We start from the raw sequence: 24,541 nt of genomic DNA, 5'->3' as shown, positions 1-24,541 counted from the left end.
ACAGCGGCTGACCAGAGCTCTTGCTCTAAAAGTATCAATCATTATACAGTACAGAGGAGATGCTGAAATCAGCACACACACACAGATCTGCACTGCCAACACTGGTGTTGTGTCTTTTTGATGAGCCAGAGCTGTTTCCTCCTTCTGCTACGGTTGATGTTCCAGCATACTGCAGTCACATGCTAACCGCAGAGCCTCTATCATGCAGCACACTGCTGGAACGAGCTATCATGCTACATTGTACACTGTGTTCTGTATGCCCTCCTGAAATAAACCCCCATACTGTAGCGTAGCCTAAGGATGTTGATTTATCTTAATTAGACATCATTCAATTAAGCAGCTGTGTGGAAAAGCTGACGCCATCTGTGTCAATCAACTCCACTTTTAAAGAAATCAATGTCTTCCGTTTGGATTGACATAGAGGTCATAAAGCCTCAGAAGTCAAAGAATGCCACCTTTAATCCACCCCTAATCCTAATCAATTGTTTTGACTGAATATGCATGTGAATATTTACAGTTCGAGAGCAGGACAATTAACATGCAACCGATGTTGCCAAGACACCAGAGGAGAGGATGTTCATGGCCCGGGTTAATTGACATTGCTGTGTCCTGACTTGTGCATGACTGAGTTTGTTATATTGCTCCAGTCAGGGCTATGCTGCCCTAATGCTGTCTCCAGGCTGACACTTCTGGAAGTGACATGACACGAGGAGAGACAAAGAAAGAGAAGGAGTGTGGGAGAGACGGACAAAGACAGTGATAGTCATTCTAGAGGGAGAGAGGGCGAGAGAGAGAGAGAAGTAGAAAGGGAGAGGGGGAGATAGAGGTGAGAGAGTGATAGATGGAGAGAGAGGGAGAGAAAGGGATTGCTCTGAGTGCTTGGAGTCTGTCTGTCTGAGGTATAATGAGACTGTCTGTGGTTAGAGAGTTGGATTTGAAGGAACTGACTGGCAGGAAGTATATTATATCTGGAGTGGAGGAGACTTATACATTTGAACTTTAACATATTACATATCACATGTATTTGCTGGCTACTGCTGCTGTAACTTTGAGGAACAGCGTCCAATGGTAGAGTTAGGAAAAATAATATTAATTCTCTGAACTTTTTGTTTGATCGTTTTTTCTCTCACTTTCTATGTTGTTATTCCTGTTCAAATTAGGAATTGCACTCTGGGGCTAAAATACCAATTGCCATCCAACATAGAGGATGATTCAGCTGTGAAAATGTGTCCTTGCAACACAATAAACCATTTCAATGGAGGGTTAACCACAGTGACGGGAGTGGCCCAAAGGATTGAATTTCCCCAAATGTTCATGACAGAGTTGTCATGAACTGTGAAGTACTTTCTTGGTAGATGGAAACAAACACAGAAGTTTTCCAGTAGCCAAAAAATTTTGGGGTGAAATTTCTCTCAGATAAAATCAGGGGGAAGTTGCCACCCAAGATGAAGTTCAAGTTCAGAAATAAATCTGTTCACAATAACATCAGTGCACAATACCACTGAATCACAGAGATCCCAAAGACAGCCTAAGAAATGGAGTGAGTTAAAATCCTATTTTTTAAATACATAAATTGTCCCTCTTTGACTCCGCTCTTTGGTTCAGGTTGACCCACAAACTGAAAAGACAATTCCACCACTTTTCAACCTAATATTCATTGTCTCCAGCACCGAACCAGTGTCTAAATACTGTATGTGTTAAAAAGATACAAAACTCCTAAATAATCATTCTCTGTGACATCACAGGGTAGAATTAAACACATCGTGTAAGACGTTTTCACTTTTCTCTACAAATCATAGATAGGCTCCATTTTCACCTGTATAGACTCTAGCATTGCACTGGAGATCATCATAATGAGGTTCCAAAGTGGTGGAATTGCATTTCAACACATTAGGATGGCAGCCACAAACCAAAGCAAACAACACATCCACACACACACACACCCACGAGAGTTCGGATGCACACGTTCCCACAGGCACCCACACACACACGCACGACGCACGCACGCACACACGCTGTGGCAGGAAGAGAGCACAGTAAATAACAGGCGCTGGAGAAGGTGGTTCTGTTCCTGAACATTGTCTGGCCTGGTTCCTCCGTCCCTTAGGTCTCCTCTCTCTCCATTATTTAACACATGTACTCACACACTACATGATACATATACTATATTGTACACACAATAGCATATGTGCATGATATTGTATGCATATGAGATAAGGATAATCTGCATAGATATAAAAGAAGGGTTGAAGCGGAGGCAGGGAACTCACAGAGTGTCGATCCTAAAGTTGTAAGCAGCTGGCATTAAGGTATACGTCACAATATATGCATTTACTGAGCAGAAGAATCAGCTAAATCCTCTCCCTGGATTGTCTCTCTGCTGCCCCAATTCTCTATGGGTTTTCCCATTCCCACATAGCTTCCATCCATCCTGCACCCCAGTTTACCTTTACCATCCTTCCCGTCCAGCAGAGGGCGGTAGTCAGTCTTTTCCACAGTCTCGCCTACTTTGTCATCAAAGGTCTCTTTCTCCAGGGAAGCCATGAAGTCCCTCCTCACCGGGTTGTCCGGGCCCGACTGGGGCGCCCCATCCGTGAGAGCGTCATGCAAGCTCAGGTCCATGGTCCTGGGGAGGGAGAAAGGAGGTTAGAGGTCATAGAGTATCATCATCATCATTCACATCATTATCCTCATCAGTACAAGATTTCGCACTAACCCCATACTGCATTTCTCTATAGCCGTATACTGGTATGGAGGCCCACTTGTCAGAGCTTTTAATGATGGCTGATCTTGGCTAATGGACGTCACCATTTATGCATGTCATAAGGTGAATTCACCAATTTGTAAGTCGCTCTGGATAAGAGCGTCTGCCAAATGACTTAAATGTAAATGTAAATGCACCACACTAAATCCAAGTGCAGTCAAACCAGCCACACTAAATCCAGCTGCAGTCAAACCAGCCACACTAAATCCAGCTGCAGTCAAACCAGCCACACTAAATCCAGCTGCAGTCAAACCAGCCACACTAAATCCAGCTGCAGTCAAACCAGCCACACTAAATCCAGCTGCAGTCAAACCAGCCACACTAAATCCAGCTGCAGTCAAACCAGCCACACTAAGTCCAGCTGCAGTCAAACCAGCCACACTAAATCCAGCCACACTAAATCCAGCTGCAGTCAAACCAGCCACACTAACTCCAGCTGCAGTCAAACCGGCCACACTAAATCCAGCTGCAGTCAAACCGGCCACACTAAATCCAGCTGCAGTCAAACCAGCCACACTAAATCCAGCTGCAGTCAAACCAGCCACACTAAATCCAGCTGCAGTCAAACCGGCCACACTAAATCCAGCTGCAGTCAAACCGGCCACACTAAATCCAGCTGCAGTCAAACCGGCCACACTAAATCCAGCTGCAGTCAAACCGGCCACACTAAATCCAGCTGCAGTCAAACCAGCCACACTAAATACAGCTGCAGTCAAACCACTGTCTCTCTACCATGGGGGGGATTCAGTCCAAAAGGTCATCTCTTAATGTGTGTGTGTGGGGGGGTGAAGCCGAGGGGATATAGCCTAGCTGACAGAGACCATCGCCCAGCCCATAATAACAACAGGGTTTGGTAAAAAACTTACCAAGGTTTATATTGCTAGCCAAAACGCATGTGGTGTTGTTAGACACAGTGGCTCTGGGAAGAGACCAGCACAGGGCTATTCTCCAGGGGCCACCCTTCCAAATGTTATTTTGTTCGAAGCCTGGGATCCCGAAGCTAGCATAGGGCTCATGCAAAATTGAGCAAAGACAGAAAAATGAAGAATGGATGGAAATTATGTCACCGTCATTGCATTCATTCTCGCCCTGTAGCCTCTATCTCTCCCACATCCTCTCTCCCCCTAAAGACACAAGTGACACAAACAGTACACCACTGCAGCTAGCTGTCTTCACACTACACTAGTATCCACCACCACCACCGCCACCGCAAAACAGATAATCAACTTAGCCTATTCAGGCCGACAGTATATTACCCCCATAACATGCTGTGGTTTTTGTAGTTGTGATAGCTGGATCAGTGGAACTGCAATAAAGACATCCGGGAACCCCGCCACTGTGTCCTAAAAGGCAGAGAAGCCATTCGGGAGTGTCGTCTGAAACACGTACAGTACCCAATGAATGGAGAGTACTCACTACATCAAAGTGTCTGCAAAGAAACCTGGAGGGGTGCCGTCTAAACTGTGGAAGTTAATAATTACCCTGGATTATCAATTCAAATGAAGGTGAAAGAGGGTAGTTATTGTTAATTTGTTGCAGAACAGTGTGTTTTTGTCTGCCTTTAGTGATCCAGCCCTGCATGCTACAGTGCAGTAGGGGATAGAAGCCTCCAAGCTTTAGTTAGAGGGAGGACATTCTCCTCTCTTCACAGTGCACCATTTACTCTTCGTAATGAGTGTATCTTTGTGAGACAGACAGCAAAACTAATACATATGTTGAGAGCTGCTCTACACAAAAGGTCTATCAGTGGCACTCACAGATGCACAGACACACAGACACACACTCCCAAACACACAACTTCATTATTTTGTTCCACCCGTCCCTTCAACTCACCCACTCTCTCCTCCTCCACACACGAACAAGCGATGATTGTTCTATTTCTACACACACATACACAAACACAAACACAAACACAGACACAGACACAGACACAGACACAGACACAGACACACACACACACACACACACACACACACACACACACACACACACACACACACACACACACACACACACACACACACACCCACTCTCACAAAAATATCTTCATGCTGTCATTGTGCACCAGCCTGCAGATTTGCGTACGTACAGTGTGTGTTGGCCATGATTGAAACTGTGCCCCATTGTTTTGGGAGCAGCCACACCAAGTACAGTTGGACTAGTCAGATTACTACATTGACACACTGTAGCAGCCCCTAGGAGAGAGAGAATACTGCGTGACACAGAAAACTCATCAAAATTCACCCAGTCAAAAATAACGCATTCAGGCAGGACCACAGCAGGGTGTCAGCAGTGAGCGAGTAAAATAGCTAGATCACAGCTCAGCTTTTATGCATCCATCCAAATGTTGAAAAGACGTTTGTGTGATTATTATGCAAGGGCATGCAAACATTAGATGAATAATCCTACAACAGCCCCTGTCTCAACTCCGTCTCCTCTACAATTCCTTTTATACACCTCCCAATAAAGGTTCTGCTTACCTTACTTGTCTTTCTTCTCCACAGTCCTTCACGTTCTCTGATCCCAATTCAAAGGTCATCATTTTTCAGACCCTCTTTCTTTCCCTTCTTTCTTAAAGGTACGTTTTTTTCCATTCAAAGCCCAAGTTCTCTCCACCTCTAACCTCTCTATGTCTTGTAACTCCATGCACCCACCACCTGGTGTTCAGACAGCTGTTCAGATGGCTGCATCCCCCAGTCTGACCGCTACATCTGCTCTACGACTCCCCAGTTTTGAGTGCAACATCGGACATTTCCCATTTAAAAGGAAGGAGCATAATTCCGCTTTATGCTCATATTGAGTGTAAAAGCCTGAGAGAGCAGCTGGTACTGCTGCATGGGGATTAGTGCAAGCTAGAGTCAACCCAAGTCCCCCACGTCCACATGCAGCCAGGACATGTCATATTAGACTCCATCCTTCCCTCCGTCTGTCACGCAATCATCCCCCAAAACCACAGCGGGCCTACTGTAACACACAGCCGAGCCTAACACAGTACAGAGTAACCCACAGAGTGGGCCTGGGCCAGCAGCTTGGCAGGGAATCCCTGGCTTTATCCTGCCATCCAAAGCAACAGCCTTGTTCAGGGGGGTGGTGTTTCTGTTTACACAAAATGCTCTCAGTAAGCCTCATTCGCCACTCATATTCCCATATGTTAATTCCCCCGTTTTACTGTAAAAGGCATAGTAATCCAATAGTTATGATCACCAAGCAAAATATTGTACTGTGTACTCCCCCACTTTATTGGCAGATATGTATCTAACCTCTGACTGCCAACACCAGATGACTGACTAACATAGCAACACCTACCTAAAGACCGTTGATCTGTTGCACTAGGGTTGATGATCGGTTTTGTCAAACCGATTTGAACTGCGGAAGTTATTAGTAGTAGGAGTCACCTGATTACAGTACTATTGGCCATTCAGCTCTAGATCTGTATATGTTAAAGTGCAGGGAGTGCTGCAAGAGCTGAGCATTATGGGTCATCGACTCGGTGGACCATAACAGTGATGTTATCATTGCCAGAGCGCAGTTAAGATAAGCACAGGTGAACTAGTCACTAACTCAAAAGGTCAAAGGGCCTTTTCTACTATTACACATTTTGTTTTCGCTTGTGGGTTATTTCATTTGGAAAACAGGTGCAAACTCGCAGTTCAAGCACAATATTCAACATATCTCATTCTTTATACAGTCTCATTCATCAATAAACCTCAAAATAATATAATTTCATAGAATATAATACAACATGTGACAATTATTATAATATATTTTTTTTCTTAACCTTTATTTAACTAGGCAAGTCAATTTAGAACAAATTCTTATTTACAATGATGGCCTACCCCGGCCAAACCTAAACATAGCACTGAGCTGCAGTGCCTTAGACCACTGTGCCACTCAGGAGCCCAATGCTGAGACAATCTATTTATTTGATCATATATCAGGTTATCAGTCGGCAACATTTGAGCTATTTCTAAAGATAGGCTGTGGCATGCATGAAGTGATTATCATTTTATTTCAGCAGGATCAGATCTATTCCATTAAGTAATTATCATTTTATTTCAGCAAAATCAAATCTATTCCATGAAGTAATTATCATTTTATTTCAGCAGGATCAGATCTATTCCATGAAGTATTTATCATTTTATTTCAGAAAAAAAAAATCTATTCCATGAAGTAATTATCATTTTATTTCAGCAGGATCAGATCTATTCCATGAAGTAATTATCATTTTATTTCAGCAGGATCAGATCTATTCCATGAAGTAATTATCATTTTATTTCAGCAGGATCAGATCTATTCCATGAAGTATTTATCATTTTATTTCAGCAAAAAAAATCTATTCCATGAAGTAATTATCATTTTATTTCAGCAGGATCAGATCTATTCCATTAAGTAATTATCATTTTATTTCAGCAGGATCAGATCTATTCCATGAAGTAATTATCATTTTATTTCAGCAGGATCAGATCTATTCCATGAAGTAATTATCATTTTATTTCAGCAGGATCAGATCTATTCCATGAAGTAATTATCATTTTATTTCAGCAGGATCAGATCTATTCCATGAAGTAATTATCATTTTATTTCAGCAGGATCAGATCTATTCCATGAAGTAATTATCATTTTATTTCAGCAGGATCAGATCTATTCCATGAAGTAATTATCATTTTATTTCAGCAGGATCAGATCTATTCCATGGTCTTGGTCTGTGTTAAAGAAATTTTTGATGAGAAGTTGGCACCACTCTGGATCTCAAATCAGAAATGACTGTTTCCTTTTAAAGTCTTTATCTTGATTTCATTCGTGTGATTCATGTAAAAGCAGTTGCTCTTTATAATGTGGTGTTATTACGTTAAGTGAGGGGGCTGGTTCCCCGACCCAACAGGAATTTACTGTAATGTCAGGGAATAAATAGTAGTTTGTTATGGTTACAGTGATCAATCTTTTCTTTAACACGAGGGTGCACTGGTCTCAGATGTCCCTTAATGTGTTAATGTGTTGCCAGGTCTCCTCGTGTTTGTCATGAGTCAGCGTTTTTATATCTCTCTCTCATGCATGATGGGCACCATCTCTAGTTACTGCTGACATAATGCTTTATCGCCCTGTCTCATCCTCTCAGGGGAGACACACACATTCCCTGAAAACAGTCAACCAGTCAGTCACTCAGTCACTCAGGTGGGCCTTAGTCAGAGCACAGTGGTGAGATCTGTATTTACCCCCAGTGTGGACACTCACCTAAATCAACTGACTTGAGGACTAGCTGTGAAGTGTGTGTGTGTGTGTGTGTGTGTGTGTGTGTGTGTGTGTGTGTGTGTGTGTGTGTGTGTGTGTGTGTGTGTGTGTGTGTGTGTGTGTGTGTGTGTGTGTGTGTGTGTGTGTGTGTGTGTGCGTGTGTGTGTGTGCGTGTATGTGTAAACTATAACGGCTGCATGGGAATACAGGGTCTCTGTTCGAACACAGTGAAACAAGTGGTAGGCTATTGACTCTTTGCTCTTAGTTGAACTTTCAGGGATTCTGGCATTTGTGTTGCTATGTAAACTGCCAGGAATCATAAATTCCTGTTTAAGTATGTTGAGCTGAAGATGGGATGCTCACCTGACACAGTCCAGTCCATTACAATGGCTCCTGACCCAGGAGTTACTGACCTGATGGTCCTCCACTCATTGTAATCGGTTCTACTCTCTCATTTAAACTCATATTTTTTGCTCCTCTTAGAAATACACATACGTATCCTTCCTTAACAAAGTCTAGCCTTCAAATTACAAATGTACAATCTCTTAGAGAATCATGTTGGAGTCATAACACTCAGCATGAACAAGAAGGTATCTCAGAATATATAGCAATGATATAATGATATAACTCCTCTGTTATTTACTGTGTCACTAGCAATGAGTAACAAGTGTAGAAACCACCTAACTACACGGCTACTTGACATTAGTCATCTAGGAAATATTTCTCCAAAGAATCCATTTTCAAACGGAGCCACAGTGGCATCTAATGGGGATGACATCATTCACTCTCCCTTTTTCTACTCCCTTGGATTCTTCTCAAAGACCCTGGCTCCTTGCCCTCCTTGCCCTCCTCATACAGCACCTTCACATTGCCTCTATTGTGAAGTTCTCTGGTGATGGGAAGACAAGGCCACTGTGGGAGAAAAAGAGGAGGGCTGGTGTCCTCAAAGATCACAGTCAGTGGACAGCATCTCATGGTGGAGATGATGAAGATGGTTTATGACAGGAAAGCTAGACATCACCACAGACCAGCAGACCTTGACCTGACACCAAGACCACGCAGCGGACGAGGAAGCCGCACACCAAGGCATACTGAGCTTCCCCCTTCAACAAACATATGTTGTCGCTTTGGATTTACCTCACTTTGCTCTCATAATGGGGGATATTTTTTACGGAAAATAGCCTGTTTTCATTTCACACGGAGGGGTTTTCATTTGAATATCCATTGTTGACTGAGGAGGAGCAATGGAATGATGGACTAGATGCAACAGGAATATATATTAATATATAGAATTACTAATAAAATCCAGCAAACTGTTATGGCTTTCTTCACTTCAAACAGTCTGAATGACAACTTAAATATTTCACTGCTCTTCTGTGACTGACAGCATCATTAAATAATAATGATAACATACAGGTCTCTAAGGCTGTGTGTTTACACAGCCTTAGAGACTTCGTCTTTCATGCTCAAATATCTCTACTCTACAATGACAGTTTGGAATCTGGAACAGAACGGTCTCAAATGTCTGCATGGGTCCAGTGATCTAACAGCCTCTGCAGGAGTAGGAGATTCCACGATGTCATTGTAGAGTAGAGATACATGAACATGAAAGACAACATCTCTAAGGCTGTGTTTACACAGGCAGCCCAATTCTGATGTTTTTCACTAATTGGTATTTTGACCAATCAGATCAGCTCTGAAAAATATCTGATGTGAAAAGATCTCATGCGATTGGTCAAAATCAGTGAAAAACATCAACATTGGGCTGCCTGTTTAAACAAAGCCTAAGAGATGGTGTCTTTCAGGTTCAGGTATCTCTACTCTACAATGACATCGTGGAATCTCCTACTCCTGCAGAGGCTGTTAGATCACTGGACTCATGCAGACATTTGAGACTGAAAGTTTGGTTCTATATTGGTATTTCGTACAAAGCAAAGCAAACTTCAATACATCACTGGAGTGCTTTCCGCTGTACCACACATCTCTACTCATAGTACCATGGCAATCTGTATGGTATGACTGTCCGGCAAGTCTTTGGGAACAGTCTCTGCTTTGCTTTGTGAACCTTTATGGACAGACACGCTGCTGTGCTGTCCCAGTCCATCTAGCTCTGTCTCCCATAATCTGTTGAGGATTGCACTTTAATCCCGTCATTCCAGAGGACTGAGAGAGATACATTTCACGGCATGCATTAGGCTATCTCTACTAATCCAAGCATGCCTGTCTACTTGTCTGTCTATGCCATATACAGTCATTTGTCCTTATGTCTGTTGTCTGTCTGCCCGGTCCATTTATCTATCTTGCGTCTTTGTCTGTCCGTCTGTCTGACTGACTACATAGATCGTTCTTGTGTGACAAGGAGCAATACACCTGATAATACAAATCTAAACAAGGAAAAGAGCATGGTCTCAGACGACTGCAGGACGTTACAGAGGGCATAGTTCACATGCATACGGAACCATGATTGCACAACACACAATAGGCCTACCTACATGCATGGTACGGCTACAGTCAAGAGAGAGGGGCGCTACACAATACACATTGATGGAGAACAATGTGCCCTAATCCACAGCACAGATACAGCATGGAGAGGGGGGCATTGTGTGGTGTTCGTCGTTTCCCGCAGGGATGAGCCTTCTGGCAGTGCACTCTTTAAGCATCTATCATTGTTATCTTAATTCATTATAATGTCGAAGCTGCATAATATCACATTTATGTAACGACGATCAATGTCAGCTCTGTTGGCGTGAACCTATCTGCGATGCGGTGGACACCTGTCTACAGTCAGCATCCTTTGGCCTTAACTCAACTGCGGCACCACAACAAAGAGAATGTTCTGCATTGGTCGTGGTGGGAGTGAATCAAACACGCCCACTGTGGACAGGTAAACATTAATTTGAGTGCATCATGTGATATTGTATCAACAATGAATAGGGCGCATTAGCGTCAGTCAACCAGACGGGAACTGTGTATATTGCGCATATTGTACGCTTCTTGCTACGTATAAACGTGTAACCATTCATCAATAATTACTACATGTCTGGGGCATGGAACAATCTAGCAAAACACACAAATATTGCAACCCAGACAATCACCAGACCTGTAGCATTCCCGTCAATTGTCATTATTCATAATTTTACTCACCCTATGCTGTCTCTTTTTGATCAGTTCTCAATGGTTCTCGTGGATGTCGCTGGTTGAAGTCTGTTCCACCTTCTCATACAGTGCGCTTCACTCACTGACCGCAGGAAAACAGCCCACCTCCTTCGCCTCGCTCAGCCTATCACAGTCGAGAAGTGCTGCCGTGTTTTTCGTTTGATTCTCTAAATTTGACGCAGAGATTGTCAGCGGTGCACATGATTGCATCCACGCTCAGGATTCGGCGCCGCGCACCGGTCCTGCATAGATGCCGCCCACATCTGTTGAAGGACAGCTGTTGTGATTGTGCAGAATGAACAATAGTCTCCATCCCTCCACGCAAGTGACGAAATTTGACCAATCATCGCTAACAGTAGATAACAGTTATGTTTACACTGTATGGGCACGATACGTAACCTCCTGAATGATAATATGGAGGCAGCTCTCAATGGCAGTTGCGCATTTTGCCGCTAGTCTCACTCAAATATATGCAAGGATAGCCTACATTTCGTAGTCTCTCTGTTCGTCGTCACAATGGAAACATAGCCTGTCTCTCTCAGCCGGTTATTATGAAATCTAATTAGTGTTACAGGCTCATGTGTAACTTTAGCCTACTCTCCCGGATTAATGGTCTGCAGCTGTGTTGCTTTATCGTGGGGCATGTTGCCCTGACCTCAGTGACACTAATAAAAACCTGTTTCTCTCGGTTAATGTGGTAAACAAAGTCAGACCCTCCAGGCTTTAAAACATTTAAGACCATGACACAAGAAGAGACCTCCGATCCCATCCAAACAGATTCACGTGCTGTGCTGTGCTGTAATGCAGTGCTTCCTATAAGATTAAGAGGTTACAGGTCTCATTTGATTTGGAATATAATCCCTGGTGGATAATCCCTGGCCATTGTTGGACCAGCCAAATATAAAGTGCCTTTCATCTATAGTTATGCTGTTGCTGTTTATATATGGGCCTACACCCGTTCCCCTCTGACTTTGGTCTTGTCCATCCATCATGGACTATGCATGATATACAGTGCTTTCAGACAGTGACTTTTTTCCAGAATTTGTTACATTACAGCCTTATTGTAAAATGTATTAAATAAAAAATATTCCTCAGCAATCTACACACAATATCATATAATAAAAAAGTGACAACAGGTTGTTAGAAATTTTAGCAAATGTATAATATATATTTTTTAAATACCTTATATCGCTATATGACTTGAAAGTGAGCTCAGGTGCATCCTGTTTCCATTGATCATCCTTGAGATGTTTCAACTTGATTTTATTTGTCTTTATTTGTATTTATTAGGGATAGATCCCCATTAGCTGCTGCTGGGGTCCAAACACACCAAAGCACCCACATTACATATACAACTAAAGATAAAACGGTGAACTATGTTTGCACTGAATGAGCTAAAGATGAAATAGTACATCATATAACATCCCTACACCACCACATATCCACAACGCAACATGTTCAATATCACCATACAACAATGTCACAATGTGTAAGCATGAATGTGTCTGTACCTTTATGTGTGTCTCTTCACAGTCCCCATTGTTCCAGAAGGTGTTTTTTTTAATTGGTTTTTAAACAGTTGACAATGTATGTAAGAGCAAAAACCAAGCCATGAGGTCGAAGGAATTGTTCTAGAGCTCAGAGACAGGATTGTGTCGAGGCACAGATCTGGGGAAGGGTACCAAAATATTTCTGCAGCATTGAAGGTCCCCAAGAACACAGTGGCCTCAATCATTCTTAAATAGAAGAACTCATTGTAGAGTGGAGACACTTGAGCATGAACGACTCTCCGAATGCACTGTAATATGGCAATGTCTTTAAATCGCTTCATCAGAGGAGGCTGGTGAGTAGAGATAGTGGAGAAAAGGATCATTGTAATAGCTGAACAGAAGGAACAGAACGGTATCAAACACATCTACAGTGCATTTGGAAAGTATTCAGACCCCTTGACTTGTTACATTACAGCCTTATTCTAAAGTTGATTCAATTGTTTTTTCCCCTCATCAATCTACACACAATACCGCATTATGACACAGCAAAACCAGGTTTTTAGCATTTTTCACAAATGTATTAAAAATAAAAAACTTAAACATCACATTTACAGTGATTTAAGTGATCAGAGCCATTACTCAGTACTTTGTTGAAGCACCTTTGGCAGCAATTACAGCCTCAAGTCTTCTTGGGTATGACGCTATAATCTTGATACACCTGTATTTGGGGAATTTCTCCCATTCTTTTCTGCAGATCCTCTCAAGCTCTGTCAGGTTGGATGGGGAGCGTCACTGCACAGCTATTTTCAGGTCTCTCCAGAGGTGTTCGATTGGGTCTAGGCTCTGGCTGGGCCACTCAAGGACATTCAGAGACTTGTCCCGAAGCCACTCCTGCGTTGTCTTGACTGTGTGCTGAGGGTTGTTGTTCTGTTGGAAGGTGAACCTTCGCCCCAGTCTGATGTCCTGAGCGCTCTGGAGCATGTTTTCATCAAGGAGCTCTCTGTACTTCGCTCCATTCATCTTTCCTTCAGCCCTAACATCCACACAGCATGATGCTGCCATCACCCTGCTTCACCATTGGGATGGTGCCAGGTTTCCTCCAGACGTGACGCTTGGTATTCAGGTCCAAGAGTTCAATCCAGAGAATCTTGTTTCTCATGTTCTGAGAGTCATTTAGTTGCATTTTGGAAAACTCCAAGCTGGTTGTCATGTGCATTTTACTGAGGAGTAAAGGCCTGATTGGTGGAGTACTGCAGAGATGGTTGTCCCTCTGGAAGGTTCTCCCATCTCCACAGAGGAACTCTGGATCTTTATCAGAGTGACCATGAGGTTCCTGGTCACCTCCCTGACTAAAGCCCTCTCCCCCGATTGCTCAGTTTGGTCGGGCGGCCAGCTCTAGGAAGAGTCTTGGTGGTTCCAAACTTCATCCATTTAAGGATGAAGGCCACTGTGTTCTTGGTGACCTTCAATGCGCCACAGATTTGTGCCTCGACACAATCCTGTCTCGGAGCTCTAGGGACAATTCCTTTCACCTCAAAGGGGTCTGAATACTGATGTAAATAAGGTATTTCTGTTTTATTTTTAATACATTTTCAAAAATGTATAAAAACCTGTTTTCGCTTTGTCATTATGGGGTATTGTGTCAGGATTGACCAGGATTAAGAAAAAAATGTAATCCATTTTAGAATGAGGCTGAAACAACACAATGCGGAAAAAGTCAAGGGGTCTGAATACTTTCCGAATGCACTGTATGACCTCTGTAATTTCAAAAGGGTATCTCAGGACATGATAATGACCGGCCGTTTTATGGGTTACTGTAGATTTGCATAGGCCTTATTTAACAGATCAGTGTAGGGCTTTAGTCTGAAGCGTATACACATAAGTCATGAATTCGTATTAAATATCTTTCCACTGAAAGTCCTATTGTTCATGTTTAGTAAGACACACATGAATAAACACGTGATAAGGCATATGCATTGGCCTGTTCAATTGGTCCTTTGTTTGAATAGCTTCAAGGTATGACCCATACACAAAACAATGCATTTCTTGTTAATCTTTTTATTCAAGAGTAGCATTCAAATGTTCATTATCAAAGTTAAATCAAACTACATGGTAACTCTATTCAATTGATTCAATAAATACTGTACCCTGGCCAAAACCTGCAACCAGCAACAACTGTATCTGATATTTACATTATATCCCTACATTTCAAGCTACTTTCCTTGCAGTAATCTATTTCCCAGAATGGGACAGTAACACAACTATAACAATAGGATAAGTAAGGGTACTACTAAGACGGACAATGAATCAATAAACCATAACGATAGATTCTTTAAATATATACAGATGCATTTTCAATAAATCATTCAATCTAAATCTTTTATCAAACAAGAGACAGAACATTTTAATTTAGGTTGTAACACATGCAGGTCCTGCCCTTAAATGTGTAACCAGTGGCATTTTAGCAGTGGCATTACACTTGGCTTTGCTTGTTACAGTAACTGAGTAGTCTGTCTTCTGGAGTCAGAGAGAGAAGGGAGGTGAATGGTCCCAGTTGGCCAGCCTGCATCATGGAATATTAATGTGTTCTGATAGATACTTCATTCAGTAGATTATATCATCATTCTGTAATCCTCTGCTGGCCTGGGATTGGTTATTATGTCATCATTCAGCGCGCCCGCCATCTCATTTAACATCTAGGCTAACTCAAGGACAAAGGAGAGAAGAAACCATATCGTGTTACAACATGATAACAGAACAGAAAACTTGTACAGTTTGCATATCGCTTGCTAATATAGTTCAGTAATTCAAGAACTTGACATGGATCCCAGAATTCATGGCTTTTACCCATTGAGCCGGACAGCCGGTACAGCAACATCAGTAGACCAGTGAAACTTAGCAACATCTCTCCCATCACAACTACACCAGACAAAACAGAAAGTAGTGTTAGTCCGGCTAACACTCCAGTTGACCCGTACGTGGAGACAACAAGGACATATAGAGACAGATATTGACTAACAACGACAAATATGTTTCCATATACAATACTGCAAATGGTAGTATACATTTGTGGAAAGATATGCTTTGAAGACCATGATGACCAAACAGTGTTGTTATCCGAAGCCCAGGATATTGTATTTCAGGAGCAGAGAGGGAAGCAGTTTGGATATGTTTTTGTTTGACTACATCCTCTTCTGACTCCATGTCAATAAACAGTGAGACTGTTAGTATTGCACATACCGTGCCATGGATGGCCCCTAACTCCCAGGGTCAGAGCTGTATCTGTGTGCAGTTGTCCAGGGGCTCTCCAGGTCCAGAGCTGTGTGTTTCTCAGGCAGGGAGTGCCGCCGGCCATCCGAGGGCTCTGACTGAGCCAATCCTGTCCCTGACCCCAGCACTGACACTGAGAAGTTCCCATGTTTGACCAGGCTTAAGGGCACAGTATCTGGATGGTTGGACAAGCCCAGGGGTTGATGCTCTGGGGGGATGCTAATGCAAATAGGCTGAGTCTGGGGGAGTGTGTCCAGGACTGGGGTTGGCTCCATGCTGTGCAGAGACTCACAGGACTTGGAAGGGCTGTTGTCAAAGTCTGTGTCGACCAAGAACTGAGGTAAAGAACAAGAGTGAGAGGTGAGAAGAATCATAAGATGATCTACAGTAGACAACTACAGAAAACCCTCTCAGAGTGAACATGGAAACATAAAAGTGGGATAATTGGTTGATATACAGTATGCTAGATAAGACAGACTGATCAGTGGTTTGCTATGGATCCAGACGAGGGATGATAGCCCCAACCAGCTGATGACCTACATCCAGAGGGGGTTAGACCAGACCACCTGGTGGGCTCAGCGGATTTCCACCCAACATCCTAATGTTAATGGTGTCTTTAACCCAATGTTTTTGCACAAAAACAAACGCTCTCAAACCAATGTGCTGCTATCACACTGATGACACAACCGCAACTGCACTTCGTGACCTTAATACCGGCAAAGAATGTCAGCATGTCCGTAAATCAACTGCACTAAATTGATAACCAGGTTCAATCTAAAAACAATCACTTGGAAGATGTGTCTTTCACCAGCCAAAATGCTTTGATGGTCCCACATCAGTGTGCTCAGTTGCAAATTGTGGTATATAGTACCTGTGAGAGGGAGGCTAGGGTCTCTGAGTCCAGTGGTGAGGCAGGCTGCACCAGCCTTTCTGCAGGCCTGGGGGTGAGGGTGGGGGTGACAGACGGTTCAGGGGAGGAGGACACTGTGCTGTAGGCCGGGGGCACCAGCACCATCTGTCTCTGGAGCAGCTGCATGATGGCCCCGATGTCTGTTGACATCCGTGACTCCAATCTGAGGGATCCCAGTAGAGTAGTCAGAATCTACAACCACAGCTACAACCACATTTAAACCTCAAGCCTTCCATCCTTGAAGTACCCAATGTCACTATAGTAAAAGGTTATTGTAAAAACTACTTGTGTCATCTTATTATCGCTCAGTTAAAGGGAGACAGCCTCCCAACAGCAAAGGTTTGGGATGTCATCGACTGCATCCCAAATGGCACCCTATACCCTGGGCCCTGGTCAAAAGTAGTGCACTAAATATGGAATTAGCAGACCTGTAGAGCTGTCTCTGCAGCAGGTCCAGCCTGTTCTCTAGCTCGCTGCGCTGCCGTCGGTTGTTGCTGCTCTGGGCAACGTTGCGAGTGGGAGGATGAGGGGGAGGGGAGGGCAGGCTGTGGCAGGGTACCTCCTGATACTGCTGCTGCTCACGGCTCTCCCCCCAGAAACTGAAGATGTTGGAGACACCTGAGATAGCCCCTGATAGAGAGTGGAGGTTAGACTGACAGCTAGTCCAGCTAGTCCACAGTATACTGTACTGACATGAATAGCAGCATGTGTAGCTATTATATTGGTGCATCAATGGAGATAAATAACACCACTGAGATCTAACACAAAGGCAAAAGTTTTATATAAAAGTAGTGTTCATGAATGGATTGTCTACCTGAGAGAGCGTTGCAGGTGTTGTCAGTTTTGTGGTTCATCTCATCTTCTGAAGCACTGCTGATGTTGAGGATGGTGGTTTCACTATAGGGGGTCCCCATTAGTGAAGTTGGTTGTACAGGGCTGGTTAACACTGACTCCTCATCTCCGCTGGAGTGGGAAGGAGAATAAACTGAGTTCCTCAGCCCCTCAAACTCTGTGTTCTGCCCCTCTCCCTGGTCTCTGGAGCTCTGGCCTCTGGCCCTGCGGACAGGTCTCTGGGATGGATTGGTCTCCCCTGCATCTGTGAGACAAGGCAGAGAACGCAGAAATTGTGTCCCAAGTGGTATCCTATTCCCTATTTAGTGCACTACTTCTGACGAGGGCCTATAGGGTCGTGCATAGGGAATAGCGTGCACCCTCAGAACAGCCTCAATTCGTCTGGGCATGGACTCTACAAGGTGTCGAAAGCGTTCCACAGGGGCGCTGGCCCATGTTGACTCCATTCTTGATACACACAGGAAACTATTGAGCGTGAAAAACCCAGCAGCATTCCAGTTCTTGACACAAACCGGTGCACCTGGCATCTACTACCATACCCTGTTCAAGGGCACTTAAATCTTTTGTCTGGCCTATTCACCCTCTGAATGACACATACACAATCCATGTCTCAATTCTCTCAAGGCTTAAAAATCCTTCTTTAACCTGTCTCCACCCCTTCATCTATACTGACGGAAGTGGATTTAACAAGTGACATAAATAAGGGATCATAGATTTCACCTGGATTCACCTGGTCAGTCTATGTCATGGAAAGAGCAGGTGTTCTTGTTTGTATACTCAGTGTGGATAGAACAGACTTAGAACAGTCTAAATTGAAGCAAGTGTGATTAATGCAAATTGAATGGGTTTACTCATATCAAACTGAATTACACATAACAATCTAATCTAGCTGTGTGCCTGTCAGAGTACTTGACTAACAGGGTACCACACCTCTGTCCAAGCTGAGAGACAGTTCTTGTCTGGGAATCCGATGGTTGACTCCACCATGGTCAAAGTCCTTTCTGCTCATTGAGCCAGCAACCGTGGCAGTCTGACAAACAGTGAGAAGAAATAGAGTGATTTCTTTAGTCAAAACATTTGAATTCCAACAATCAAATGTAAAGATAAGAGACAGCATATTCCTCTGAATCTCACTTTCTAGCAAGGAATTAGTGACAAAATTCTTTAACAAAAAGCCCACTCACATCCCGGAGGTTGAATGTGATCTCTAGGTTCCCCCAGAAGTAGTCAGAGAACTCGGGATACATGTCCAGCACCTCCAGCATGTCCTCCCTGTGGATTTTATGGAGGTCACAGTAGGTCAGAGCCCTCACGTTGGCATTGGACTTCCCTGGACGGGCATACATGTTAATGGGCTCTCCGAAGATGTCATTCTTACCTGCAGGAAGGGAAGGAGAGATTGTTTACTGGATGTAGCTACATTAGATGATAACATATCTATTTTAGAATATGATCAACATGGATATATGATATGCTTCAGATATTCAGACAATGTGTCATTAATTCATATGTAATTCATATGTAATTCATATGTAATTCACTTTTTCTGCATTTATAGTGATTTACAAGGTTTCCAAATGGATGTGATTGCTCATATTCTTGTGACTAACACATAGTAACCACTAGATGAGGATGTTACGCTCAACATTGTGGAGGACTATGAGGCATATCAAGGAGTGGAGGAGATGAGAGAGACTGGGTTGAAAGCCTCTTCAACAATATACAGGTTAAAAGTGATAAGGTTAAAAGCCACTGCTTTAGGATAGGGCTGATATTAGTCAATTCAAATCAAGTCCATTTTTATTGTGCCATATGGAAATGCAGTTCAGATGATATCCTACCCAGGATGGCCACCACCACATCTCCTCTCAATATCTCTATGGAGCCACGGGAGATGAAGTAAAGGGCTGAGATGATGTCACCGGTGTGAACCAGGGTGTCGCCTGGCGGTGCGTGGGTGGTCTTAAACCTCATGGCCAGGGCCCGCAGGCAGCCCTTAGTGGAGCCCTTGAAGGCCTTACAGTTCTCCAGCAGGGTGCGGTTGAGGTGCAGGCAGATATCAGCCTGTAAGCATTCTGGGAAGCCCTTCAGCACCTGGACAACATTGAGGAGTGGACAGATATCAGCTGGTTTGTCTTTTGTGTCGACCACTGCGTGTTGCCTTTTTACAAGTACTACTTTGTGACCATTTTGCCACAATTACAGTAAATGACCAGAACAAGTAGCTGTGTGTGTGTGTGTGTGTGTGTGTGTGTGTGTGTGTGTGTGTGTGTTTGCGTGCGCGCGTGCGTGCGTGCGTGCGTGTGTGTGTGTGTGTGCATGTGTGTATGACTCACAGCATTCATATCAATGCCGTTAGTGTAGGACCAGGCATGTTGGAAGTACTCCTCCAGCCGCTGCCTCAGTGGGTTGGGGATCTGGTGGAACCGGATGAATTCTCGAACCCGCAGCATCTGGGTGTGGTAACGAGCTGTGCCGGAGTAGAGACGCTGGATGATGGCTGACACATTACCAAATATGCTAGCATACATCAGAGCTGTTGATAGACAGAGAGAACAGAGATAGAGGTCTTGGCATATTTGCAAAAAAGAAACGTAACATTACAATCCTAGGAAAACATGATGATTTTGTGCATGTACGGGGCTGTCGTGGAGCAGGTTGAGAGCTTCAAGTTCCTTGGTGTCCACATCACCAAGAACTAACATGGTCCAAGCACACCAAGACAGTCGTGAAGAGGGCACAACAAAACCTATTCTCCCTCAGGCGACTGAAAATATTTGGCATGGGTCCTCAGATCCTCAAAACGTTCTACAGCTGCACCATCGAGAGCATCCTGACTGGTTGCATCACTGCCTGGTATGGCAACTGCTCGGCCTCCGACCGCAAAGACCTATAGAGGGTAGTGCATACGGCCCAGTATATCACTGGGGCCAAGCTTCCTGCCATCCAGGACCTCTATACCAGGCGGCGTCAGAGGAAGGCCCTAAAAATTGTCCAAGACTCCAGCCACCCTAGTCATAGACCGTTCTCTTTGCTACCGCATGGCAAGCGGTACCGGACCGCCAAGACTATGTCCAAGAGGCTTCTAAACAGCTTCTACCCCCAAGCTATAAGACTCCTGAACATCTAATCAAATGGCTACCCAGACTATTTGCATTGCCCCCCCGACCCCCTCATTTTACACTGCTGCTACTCTCTGTTATTATCTATGCATAGTCACTTTAATAACTCTACCTACATGTACATACTGTATTACCTCAATTACCTCAACTAACTGGTGCCCCCGCATATTGACTCTATACCGGTACTCCCTGTATATAGCTTCGCTATTGTTATTTTACTACTGCTCTTGAATTATTTGCTACTTTTATTTCTTATTCTTTTTTTTAAAGGTTTTTATTAAAATGTTATTTTTGGACTGCATTGCTGGTTATGGCTTGTAAGTAAGCATTTCACTGTAAGGTCTACCACACCTGTTGTATTCGGAGCATGTGACAAATAGCATTTGATTTGATTTGATCAAAATGTGCAGCTTTTTATATTATTAGACACGATACAGTAAAATGAACATCCCTGGGGGAGAATTGCCTTGGGCAGTGGGCACGAGATATGGCTATCCAATAGGTTGAACACATCCCACAAACATAATCCATAATTACACATTGTCCATTCATGTGTTGTCAAATTTCAAATCATGGGTTAATAGAGGCAATAGAGGCATATATAAAGCAATACTTATTTGTGTATTGAGGGTTAATAATTGTGACTTACAGCCAATGAGCATGACGCAGATGGAGAAGATCTTCTCAGAGTTGGTGTTGGGTGAGACATTTCCAAAGCCCACGCTGGTCAGGCTACTGAAGGTAAAGTAGAGCGCTGTCACATACTTGTCCCTTATGGAGGGACCTGACCCTGGTATAGTCTGATTGTAGGGTTTTCCGAGCTGGTCACCCAGAGAGTCCAGCCAGCCAATCCGGGCTGCTCCTGCACGCTCCACATTACCAATGGCGTACCAGATACAGGCCAGCCAATGAGCTATGAGGGCAAAGGTACACATGAGGAGGAATAGGACGGCCGCTCCGTATTCAGAGTATCGGTCCAGCTTCCGAGCTACGCGCACCAATCGCAGCAGCCGAGCAGTCTTCAACAGACCAATCAGAGTTGTTGTCTAAAACGGTATAAGTCAGAAAGAGGTCAAACAATGGTCATTCACACATGCAGAACACCTAGCAATAAAACCAAAAATAGCTTTATTATTATCACTGTGTCAGCTTACTTATTAAGAAAGAATACATACATATTTGCACGTATTCTTATAACAGACTCTCACAGCAGCATTTGGATAGGTACAATAAGACCATTCCACCCTGATCTCCTCACCTCTTCTCCCGAGCGGTATATGAGCAGGTCAAAGGGGATAGCCGCCACCATGTCTATAAGGAACCAGCCTTTGAAGTAGTGCACAGCGATCCGCTGTGACTGGCTGACCACCTCGTCATTGTTGTTGACGTACGTCGTTCTGAAGTTGATGATGATATCAACAATGAACATGATGTCCACGATGAGGTCCACCACGTTGAGCGGAGAGCAGGAGTAGCCACAGGTCTGCATGGCCGCCCCCTCCTGGTCACTAAGGAGAAAGGCCGCAGAGTAGGGGGTGAAGATGGCAGTGTAGATGACCAGGAGCAGGATGACCCAGTCCCACACCGCCTTGAAGGGGCTGTAGTGCAGGATGGTCCATTTATGGATGCGAGGGGTCTGGAGCTTGTACTCTGGTAGGACATCTGCACCTAGTGAGAGGACCTTGGGAAGGAAGGATAGGAAATGTGACTGACTTTGCTGATGAGACTGAAATCAAAAGATGGAAGGGTGTTGAATTTGATGACCACGAGGGAAACCTGTCCTCTAAAAACGATGTGGTCCAAGAGCAAATATGCTCTTTAATGTAGGCCAGTATCATCATTTACATTTTTGGAGGATTTTACCTTTTTCTCTACTTTAAAGCCACTTCAAATTCAAGTTGTACCAATGAATAGGATGGGAGCACACAAACAGTGGATTATTGAGCGTAGCCATTAGGCTTCAACACAACTACTTGATTTATTATAGCGCAAAAAAAAAGCAAAAGGAGCAAATGAAACAGTATTGCACTTTTCATGTAGCCAGCTAATAGCCTAACCACCAATCAAGCAACATTACGGGCTAAATGTTAAAATGTTGCTGTGACAATATAGGTCAAATGAAGATTCTACAACAGGATTTGAAAGTTTAGAGACCATAATGTTGCTTGATCAGTGCCTTGGGCTTTTAGCTGGCCAAAAGCAGGCTACATGAAAAGTGAAATACTGTTAATATAACCATGTGTTAGTGTGGGCGTTCAGTGAATTGATGTAAATCACAAAGCTCATCTGCATTTCCTGTGGTGCAGAAAAATTCTCAGCATCCAAAGAGTGATCAAATTAAGATCCTATATCTGTACATATTGAAATCAAGATGACAGTGTCAGCCCTGAGCTGGCCCTAGTCAGTGATTGCGGTCCAAACACTGAAAAGACTATCCCCTCAGCCCTCAAATTAAGTGGACACTTCTGATGACTTATCATGACGTCTGATGAGTATACACTTGCAAGGCAAGGGGCGAGTAAGGGAGGAAGGACTGTTAGACTGTTCTCTCTGCTACCACACGGCAAGCGGTACCGATGTACCAAGTCTGGAACCAACAGGACCCTGAACAGCTTCTAACCCCAAGCTATAAGACTGCTAAATAGTTAGTTAAATAGTTAACCAACAGCTACCTGGAATATCGGCATTGACCCTCGTTGCACTAATCTCTTTTGATTTATCACGTACTGTATGCTGCTGTTACTGTTTATTATCTATCCCGTTGCCTAGTGACTTTATCCCTACCTACAGTATATGTACATATCTACCTCAATTACCGTGCACATGGACTCAGTACTGGTACCCACCCGGTGTATATTGCCAAGTTAACGTTATTCATTGTGTATTTATTCCTTGTGCTGTTATTCTAATTATTATTGTTTTTGATTACTCTTTCAACAACAAAATCTCTGCATTGTTGGGAAGGGCTCGTAAGTAAGCGTTTCATTGTTAGTCTACACCTGTTGTTTACTACGCATGTGACAAAATTTGATTTGATTTAACAAGAGACTGGAGTCGAGGAGCAGGTGGCTCCAGCCTTCAGGCTTCTGCAAAGAAAATGTGACAGATGAAGTTAAAGAACTGTACACACTTATGGGAGGGTATGTTGGCAACTTCTTAGAAATATCATGCCTTCGTGCACGACACCTGAATGACACCACAACATCCTCATAATGTCCCCATAACATCTTTGCAAACTGTAGTTCCAAAGTGAAGACCAAATACGAATGGAAATAAATTACAAAGATATGAGCCTTCTGTGTACCATGCATCTTCAGCTAAAGCACATTGAATCACATGACCTGCTGTAGCCCTAAGCCCTTTGGTTATTGTTTCTTTGTATGTGTAACCGATGTGAAATGGCTAGCTAGTTAGCGTTGGTGCGCGCTAATAGCGTTTCAATCGGTGACTTCACTTTGCTCTGAGACCGTGAAGTAGTTGTTCCCCTTGCTCTGCAAGGGCTGCTGTTTTTGTGAAGCGATGGGTAACGATGCTTCGTGGGTGACTGTTGTTTATGTGTGCAGAGGGTCCCTGGTTCGAGCCCAGGTAGGGGCGAGAAGAGGGACGGAACCTATACTGTTACATATGATATCAAAGCCAGGTACAGAACATCTACACGACAAAACAGTGTACATAAGGCAAACTGAAACAGTGTGACAGTCAGAGTACTGAGGACTTCCAATCAAGCCCTAGCCGTTCTAATGTTAAC

At 43.7% G+C, this 24,541-nt stretch overlaps 2 protein-coding genes across 7 annotated transcripts in view; both read right to left on the bottom strand.

The window, feature by feature from the left end:
- The window catches only part of LOC135558759 (microtubule-associated protein 4-like), a 54,134-nt gene extending 42,808 nt beyond the window's left edge, over nucleotides 1-11,326 (bottom strand). For 2 of the 6 annotated variants that reach the window (XM_064992859.1, XM_064992860.1), the window contains exons 1-2: nucleotides 5,245-5,592; nucleotides 2,448-2,626 (exon numbers count right to left, since the gene is read on the bottom strand). In XM_064992859.1, the coding sequence (XP_064848931.1) occupies nucleotides 2,448-2,626; nucleotides 5,245-5,306 (241 nt within the window). In that variant the 5' untranslated portion in view covers nucleotides 5,307-5,592. Of the gene's footprint in view, nucleotides 1-2,447; nucleotides 2,627-5,244; nucleotides 5,593-11,137 lie in introns of those variants that run through there. The other 4 variants (XM_064992854.1, XM_064992855.1, XM_064992858.1 and 1 more) reach the window with 3 other exon arrangements.
- Nucleotides 11,327-14,690: 3,364 nt separating this feature from the next.
- Nucleotides 14,691-23,480, bottom strand: LOC135558243 (potassium voltage-gated channel subfamily H member 2-like). Its single transcript, XM_064991970.1, has 11 exons — nucleotides 23,466-23,480; nucleotides 22,052-22,474; nucleotides 21,443-21,839; nucleotides 20,008-20,207; nucleotides 19,513-19,765; nucleotides 18,856-19,049; nucleotides 18,602-18,701; nucleotides 17,634-17,915; nucleotides 17,248-17,449; nucleotides 16,781-16,982; nucleotides 14,691-16,244 (listed from the first exon to the last, which is right to left on the bottom strand). Exons 1-11 carry the CDS (start codon nucleotides 23,478-23,480, stop codon nucleotides 15,897-15,899), a joined length of 2,616 nt encoding a protein of 871 aa, XP_064848042.1. The 3' UTR covers nucleotides 14,691-15,896.
- Nucleotides 23,481-24,541: the final 1,061 nt, after the last annotated feature.

This window comes from Oncorhynchus masou, chromosome 17 (assembly GCF_036934945.1).
Source record: "Oncorhynchus masou masou isolate Uvic2021 chromosome 17, UVic_Omas_1.1, whole genome shotgun sequence".
Classification (NCBI taxonomy): domain Eukaryota; kingdom Metazoa; phylum Chordata; class Actinopteri; order Salmoniformes; family Salmonidae; genus Oncorhynchus; species Oncorhynchus masou.
This window is presented reverse-complemented; position numbering and strand designations above follow the sequence as displayed.

What these genes read in the sequence shown, in the direction of transcription:
- LOC135558243 (XM_064991970.1), bottom strand. An exon ending in TGTGGTGGTGGCCATCCTGG is followed by an intron (nt 19,050 to 19,512) that starts GTAGGATATCAT and finishes CCCTTCCTGCAG; the next exon opens with GTAAGAATGACATCTTCGGA. An exon ending in TCACATTCAACCTCCGGGAT is followed by an intron (nt 18,702 to 18,855) that starts GTGAGTGGGCTT and finishes ACTGTTTGTCAG; the next exon opens with ACTGCCACGGTTGCTGGCTC.